Below are 8,536 nucleotides of genomic sequence, written 5' to 3' on the forward strand. Positions count from 1 at the left end.
AAAAAAAAAAAAAAAGAGGAAAGAAAAAGAATGGAATAAAAGAAGCCAACATCCAATGAGCTGCTTCTATGCCAGAATTACAATTTTACTTCATTCTTCGTCCATTTGTCATCATTTAATTATCACAACCCCATAAGGCAATATTATGTTCCTCTTATTTAAGATTGAGAAACTGCAGCTCAAAAAGACTAAATTGCTTACTGGGGCCACAAAGTAAGGAGGAAAACCAGAATTTGACGTGGGGTCTGTCTGATTCCAAAGCCTGGGCACTTATTTTCTACATCAGAAAAAATATTTTCAATGTTTTTTGATGCGAGTTGTTTAGGAATTTTGAAGCAAAAGGAATGAAATAGTTCCAAATTATATAGCACAGATAGCAGAAAACCATGCACATAAGTTTTTAACCGCCTCTAAGAATCCAAAGTGTAAGGCTGTCACCATTATGCATGAGATGCACGTGAAATTATAGAGAAAGAACAGGAAACCTCAAGTGGAGATTGCCTGTAAAGAGTGATAAAGCCACATCTAAAAGCAAGACAAAGACCGGGAGTGTCAAGTACTCATAGCCTCTTACCTGCTGTACTTCACTTTCTCCATTTGAGATCTTCTCAGTGTAAACAAAGGAGTTGAATATCCGCTGCAATGAAAAGAAAATGAACATGAGATTTCTAAATAAGTCATTTTCTATATGAGTGTGTATGTGAATAATTTGTTTACAACAAATAGAATCTAGTAGAAAAAAAATTTTTAATTAAAATGCAGTAATTTTACAGACAGAAACCCAAGTATCAGCCAAAGTCAATCACACTTATGTAAGCAATACCCAGGCACCTCTGTAGTGAAATAAACCAGGTGTTACACTGTATTTTCATTTTCAAAATACATTTAATTATAGATTTCCGGAGTCCATGCCATTTTATCCAACTGGTATAATCTTGACAAAGTGGTGTTTCTCATTTAAATCCTGCACTCCCTGAATGCTGTAATTGTTCACAGACTCTAACATCTAATGCAATAAAGCTCTTTGAAAGGGATTCTTTCCATATTCTCTCATGTCCCTGTTCAGTCCCTACCCAATATTATCTATCACCTTCGTTACTCAAGCACCCCCTCGGGAGAGTAACATAATAGGGCTTGCCAAATATGTGTGGACTTAAGAGAAGATCCAGTTCTTACATGCCAGGAAATATGACAGCTGTGCCAAGACATTAGGCCAAACTACAGCACACAAGCACACACATTCTTCCCCTGGTCCCTGCCTAGCTGGTACCTACTCCTCCATATATTGCCTCTATTTAAAATGTCTCTGCAGACTTATGACTTTACCAAACTGTACTGTTACTGAGTAATCACAAGAGATTAACATATAACAAACTAAAGAATGAGAATCCAAGTTATGTATCTGTTAGAGGAGAAAAAAAAAAAAAAAAAAAAGAGCAGCAGCCTCATCGTTTATCTTCAAGCTTTAAAGATACCACTGAACTGTCCAGATGAGTAAGGAGTCCGACCTGGAGATGTCAGCCAAAATTTCCTTCTTCCTTTCCATCCTGCTGCCAGGGTTTGTCAGCATCTGGGACAGCTTCCCAGACGGCCTAACACACCTGCATGGTTGTGGTACAGAAGACAAGTGAAGCCAAGTTCATCATGCAATATACATCTAAACAGACCAAATGAAGGAAGATCAAGCTGCTGGGGCTTAGAGGGAGGTTTTGGTTGGTGGGTGGAGTGCAGGGTGGAGGGAAGCAAACAAACTTGAGAAGGACTAGGATGAAATTACAGTCTGGAAAATTATAATTACAAATCATGGTGCCTCCCATCATTCTCCAATGTGCCACTCGTTCATTCAACAGGTGTTTATTGTCATTTTCTTTTCTGAAAATGACTGCCAGTAGGAAAGTTCATTACAGGTTTCTAGTAATGTTCATAATGATATTATCATTGGCTAGTATCTACTGAATACTTACCATGGCATGGACACCATTCTAAGCTCATTACATTTATTTATTTAACTCTCATAAAACACCTTTGTGATAGGCACTATTATTATCTCTACATAGATGAGGAAACTGAAGCATATTTACGAAGTGCCTAGGGCAATTCAGATATTGTGCCTCATGTGTATATTTTATTTCATATTCATTTCAAAATTACTGTAGCTTTAAAGAGGAAAAACTAAGAGTCTGGAAGATTAAATAACATACCCCCAAATCACTTGGCAAGGCTGGAATCTGAACCCAGGCAATGTGACTTCAGATCTGGCACTCCTAACTCTATTGTCATATAAGAATTTGCTACCTGATTGCTTTACATACATTAAAAGATGCTGCGATCAGGAGCTAACACCTGAACATGATGCAGATCAACAATCCCTATATGTCATTTCAAAATTCAAAAGGCTCTGAAAATCAAAAGTTTTACATAACACCTTTGTTAGCAAAATAGGAAATAGCCTGAACTTATTTGGCAGTAAATCCTAACTTGAACTGATGTGTATGTACAGTCCTTATTAAACCACTTAGTGTGATATTCATACATTTTGATGCAGATCTCAACCAATGTATTTGATTATGCGGCTCTGCTCTAGATCTCACTACAGGTGTTTTACATTCGGGGGTATTAGGATTCTAAATCCTGGAATAGTCATTTTGGAAGAAGAACTAAGAACCTATAGACCTCCATTCTTACAACTGCACGTTCCCAGATCCTTGGGGGACACCTTAGTCGACTACATTATAATGCTCTTAGAGGCCTGGTCAATGTCAATACCACCCATGTCCCCCAGAATACATTCTCTATTCTCATACAATTTGATTTCCAAAAACTGTTAAGTAGTGCCAACAGTACATTTTTATTAAAAGTAACATAATTCATGTAGTGACTCCAGATCTTGATAAACATAGCCAATTTCTTATTTCCTTTCTGGCAGTGATATTCCAATTGATACAGTATCTGTTCTATCTTGGCAAACGCTTCCGCCAGAGTTGATTGATGAAGGAGGCATGAACTACTCCAGATCCACCCTGCTCAAGCCAGTACCCACAAAGGGCCAAATCAGATACTTCCTTCTCCTTTTTGTTAAAACAAAGGTGAATTCCTCAGTAGTAATAAAGAATATATGCCCGGAAGGGTTCGACAGGCTGTGTTTTATTCCCTATTTTATTCATTTATTATCTTAACAGGAGTGATTACTAATACTTTTATCTTAGTAGATCTTCTTATGACATAAGCATTTTTATATTCTTTATATCTAATAAATGTAGGTGGGCAAAAGAAAATTTTAAAAGCAAGAAAGATGTTTTAAATGTGAGCAGTGGTGATTCTATAGACTACCTATTTTGTATAACCCTGTATTGACCCCAGAAGTGAAAGGGGATGTGGTAGGTCACAGTTCGGGGCTATCACCAAAGCAAAACATTTTTTTGCCCCTTCTCCTTCCTCAAGTGGTTGGGGTGTGAGATGGAGAAGAGCTTTAAGAACTTCAGTGAGGGCCGGGCGCGGTGGCTCAAGCCTGTAATCCCAGCACTTTGGGAGGCCGAGACGGGCAGATCACAAGGTCAGGAGATCGAGACCATACTGGCTAACACGGTGAAACCCTGTCTCTACCAAAAAATACAAAAAACTAGCTGGGTGAGGTGGCGGGCACCTGTAGTCCCAGCTACTCAGAAGCTGAGGCAGGAGAATGGCATAAACCTGGGAGGCGGAGCTTGCAGCGAGCTGAGATCCGACCACTGCACTCCAGCCCGGAAAAAAAAAAAAAGAACTTTAGTGAGATGCCATTGGAAGCCAGTAGAACCTAGACAAGTAACTCAAGACTTAATCAATCAGCCACAAGTGGTGCTAGGTTAAAAGTTCAGGCTTAGGCTGGGCACGGTGGTTCATGCCTATAATCCCAACACTTTGGGAGGCCGAGGTGGCTGGATCACCTGAGGTCAGGAGTTCAAGACGAGACTGGCTAACATGGTGAAACCCCGTTTCTATTAAAGATACAAAAAATTAGCTGGGCATGGTGGCATGAGCCTGTAATCCCAGCTACTTGGGAGGCTGAGGCAGGAGAATCACTTGAACCTGGGAGGCGGAGGTTGCAGTGAGTCAAGATTGCACCATCGCACTCCAGCTTGGGCAACAAGAGCAAAACTCTGTCTCAAAAAAACAAACAAAACAACAACAAAAAAGTTCAGGCTTATGTGTGTGCACAAGATCTCAAACTACAGGGTGAATTTTCACTATGCTTTAGATCAATGGACAGTAATCGTCTTTCTTAAAATGCAGGGCCTGCTAAGCCCAGCTCTCAAAGGCTTAGTACTTTTATACTTTACAGTTTCACATAAATTATTGCATTTGATCTTCACAACAACTGCATGTGGCAGGCAGGGCAGGGGTCTGAAACCACATTTTACAGACTAAAAAACTACATTTCCAAAGGTAGAAAATACATCCGAGGTAAAAAGTTGAAGCATTGAGGCTTAAATCTAGGCCTTGAGTTAAAAACAGGCATTGTATTTAGCAAAGCTATTAAACAAATTCATTCATATTACCTTCTTCTTCTGCATAGCCTATCCTAATACCTGTATGTAAAAAAAAATGAGCATTTGGGGATTTTTTTTCTATCCATTTTATTTTAAGCAAGATATATTGTCCAGGGTAATTAAAGAATCCCAGACAAAGGTTTTGTTTTTATTACTTTCTATGGCTATGTAAAATTATAAAAGAAATAGAGTATGGGGCTTTTTGGAGCTTTTGATTTTAATTCAAGAGCCAGGAATTCAAAGTGATACACCTAGCGGTCATTTTTGTGACTTCAGGGTAAAGATTTTCCTGGTTAATAGAGGACTTGGAAAATGAAAATGCAAAGGAAAAGTTTTCCTAAAACATGAAAATGATCAGCCACTGGGCGTGGTAGTTCATGCCTGTAATCCCAGAATTATGGGAGGCTGAGACAGGTGGATCACTTAAGCTTAGGAGTTCAAGACCAGCCTGGCCAACATGGCAAAACCTCGTCTATATGAAAAAAACAAAAATTAGCCAGGTGTGATGGCACCCATGGGTAGTTCAGCTACTTAGGAGGCAGAGGTGGGAGGATCACTTGAGCCCAGGAGGCAGAGGCTGCAGTGAGCCGAGATTGTGCCACTGCACTCCAGCCTGGGTAACAGAGTCAGACCATGTCGTCCCCCCCCACCGCCCCCGCCAAAAAAAAAAAAAAAAGTAAACGCAAAAGAAAAAAGAAAAGAAAATAAAGAGCCACCATGACAGGCCTGATCCTTCAGTCCTCTTGGATGATTTGCCCACAGTAACAGGGTTAGGGTATAGGTAGGCAGGATGAGCATTCTGCTTTCTATTCCAATTTGTCACTTTCCTTTATCCCTGCTCCCCAGAGGGCTAAAGGAATTCCAGAAATCCGAACTCTTAATGTGAACACAACCCGAAGGGAGTCAGAAGTTAACTCTCCTCACTTTGCAAATCCCTGGAAATTAAGCTAAAGATACTGCCCAGCCCTGCCTATTACTCTTTCTTGTTCTTAAAATTCTTCATCAAATACTAAAACTAAAAATATGTGTTATTATATAGTGAACAGATTAAAATAGGTGAGGAGTTTTAAAATGTTATTTTAAATAGAAACATTTCACAGAATCTTCTATTACATTTATTTCCACAATTAAAAGAAAACAAGAAAAAAATGTCTTATTCTTATGTGCATGGTAACTGAGCACTCTGATTTAGAGACAAAACTGACCTTTCTCTCATTAATACATGCACCTTGGAAAACTGGTAGTATCTTCTCAAGTTAATTATATGGATATTTATGACTCAGCAATTCCAATCCTTGGTATACACCTTGCAGACACATGGTTGTGTGTTCCTCAAAAGACAAGTAGAGTATAATAACGTTCACACAGCAAAACTACTCCTAATAGCACCTACCTAGAATACTCAAATGCCAATCAGCAACAGAAAATTAAACTGTGGTGAATTTGCATAACAGAATATTCAGTGATGAGAATGAAAAATGACTACAACATGCATCAACATGATGAATCTCACAAACATGATACTGAGTGAAAGATGCCAGACACTAGCATACAAAGTGTATAATTCCATTTATATAAAGTTCAACACCAGGCAAAACTAATATAGGCTGTTAAAAGTCAGGATAGTAGTTATTCTTTGTGGGAGAATGAACAGAATAGGGCATAAAAGGGGCTTCTGGGATGCTGAAATTTTCTGTTTCTTGATGTGGTTGGCTGCTGGTTACAGGATATGTTCACTTTTGTGAGAATTCAAGATGTACACTTAAAAGACTGCATTCTTCTGTATGCTATGCTTTAATAAATTTACTTTAAACATACATTCTAGGTAGTCTCTCTAAAATATACTCTACTCAAATGTTTTTGTAAATACACAAATATTTTATGTATTTTAAAATTATGTATGCATTCTTAAAAGGAAGGGCAAGACTCTATTAACTGGGCTATTATAAAACTCAAAGAAAATCTAAACCCCAATCCACCATCCAGATAAAACTGGGGCTATGCTAACTGAAGAGTCACCTAGCAATTCACAGATAAGGTCTCCTGAGCCTTCCCCGAGGCTACATCTTAATTGCTCCCTCACACTTTAAGTATATATAACATTGCTTAGTTCTCCAGCTTCCCATCTAACAGTACTGTACAAATCTGAATTTTCAGCAAGAAAAGGGGTATCTTTACTGAGTTTCATCCAACCTAGATGTTCTAAAGGTATGTTACATTATTAAATCAAATCTCTTTACATATTCCTTTCTTTTATTCCCTAAGCACTGCCTCCCTGCTCCCTCCCCAAAAGAGCAGGTTCAACACAAATGAAGTTAAAAATTAGAGTCACATAATAACAACTGAATACAATTCCCCCTACCTCTACTCCGAGGGGAAGAAAAAAAAAAAAAAAAAAAGACAAACATCTTGTGTGTGTGTGTGTGTGTGTGTGCATGGGTAGCCTGCTTTCCCCACCTTGTACTGACTGCACCTTAGTCCTTCCCTCTCTCCATCCACTGTCCTACCCTCTCAACCAATCATCTCCTCCCTTCCCAAATCTCCCAAATTAATCGAGCCTGCTTGACAGATGGCAAGACAATTCCACTTTGCTGGAGCAAGGACAATTACATGTGTGTTTAGTAAGATGGTCAGTCCAGACAGTTGGCCCAACCTTCACGCCACCAACAACTCTGCCAAATTTTAACTAGATGTTGAAATGAATGCTACAGCAGAATACCACAGCAAAGAAATAAATACCTTTGCAAGCCTAATGAGATTCTGTGGGTCTCCCTCCCTGATATTTGCTAAGAAATGTGGACTGAGTTTTTATTCAAAAGCTTATTCTCTTGCTATTTATGGGTCTCTGTGGCAAGCACATATGGCTGACAGTTCAGTAATGGCTTCATTCAGCTCTGGATCTGTTCCCATGATTCCAGGCATTGTGGTTAAAGGGGAGAAAAATATAGATCACCACTGTTATCGCAAGAAGTTGACTAACACTAACCACTAAAAGACAAAATGCTGTCATTTAAACAAATTTTTTTTAAAAATCACAGGGCGGAGTGTGGTGACTCACGCCTGTAATCCTAGCACTTTGAGAGGCAGAGGTGGGTGGATCACATGGCTGACATGGTGAAGCCCTGCTTCTAACCAAAAAAAAAAAAAAAAAAGCACTGAAAAGGTAATTAATGAAAACTTAATTTAAGTGTTTCAAAAAATAAAATGTGTATGACTGTATTCTTCCCTAAGTACACCCTATGAATAATCTTTTACCAGGTTTAAAGGGATCCCTTCAAACCTGATTTTTACCAGACTATTTAACCTCATACTATTAAACAAATGGAAGGCCCAATAAAAATGGCATTCTCTGATGAGGCTAATTATACTGCATCTGAGATCAAAAATCTGTTGCTATAGATCTTGGTCACTTTTAAAATTATCGTTATTATTTTAGAGACAGTCTTAACTGTGTTACCCAGGCTGGAGTACAGTGGCATGATCCTAGCTCACTGCAGCTTTGAATTCCTGGGCTCAAGTGATCCTCCCACCTCAGCCTCCCAAGTAGCTAGGATGTGTGCATCACCACTGCTGGCTAATTAAAAAAAAAATTTTTTTTTAAAGAAATAGGATCTCACTATGTTGCTGAGATTGGCCTCAAACTTCTAGCCTCAAGCAATCTTCCCACCTTGGCCTCCCAAAGTGCTGGGATTACAGGCATGAGCCACCATGCCTGGCCTTTGGTCAATTTTTAATCTCAGAATTTGTTCATTTTGGATACAGGTGGCTCAAGAAAATAGTTTGCCAAGATTATCAAAAGATTACCACTAAAAAGGAAAATAGAAAGTAACCTAAGTACCCAACAACAGGAAACCAATTAAAGACTCTTCATCCAATCAAAAACATTGTGCAGCTATTAAAAGCATGTTTATATAAAAAATTTATTAATATGTGTAAAGCAGCATTTAAATATATAAATATTCTAATTGTGTGTGTGTGTGTGTGTGTGTGTGTGTGTGTGTGTGTGTGTA

At 38.7% G+C, this 8,536-nt stretch overlaps 1 protein-coding gene across 3 annotated transcripts in view; it reads right to left on the bottom strand.

Annotated features, from left to right (window-relative positions):
• Positions 1-8,536, bottom strand: part of CACHD1 (cache domain containing 1) — a 231,708-nt gene that overhangs the window by 149,030 nt on the left and 74,142 nt on the right. For all 3 annotated transcript variants that reach the window (XM_017877195.1, XM_017877196.1, XM_017877194.1), the window contains exon 2: positions 575-637. In XM_017877195.1, the coding sequence (XP_017732684.1) occupies positions 575-637 (63 nt within the window). The remainder of the gene's footprint in view (positions 1-574; positions 638-8,536) is intronic.

Source organism: Rhinopithecus bieti, unplaced genomic scaffold (assembly GCF_001698545.2).
Source record: "Rhinopithecus bieti isolate Rb0 unplaced genomic scaffold, ASM169854v2 scaffold_6380, whole genome shotgun sequence".
In the NCBI taxonomy this organism is placed as follows: Eukaryota; Metazoa; Chordata; class Mammalia; order Primates; family Cercopithecidae; genus Rhinopithecus; species Rhinopithecus bieti.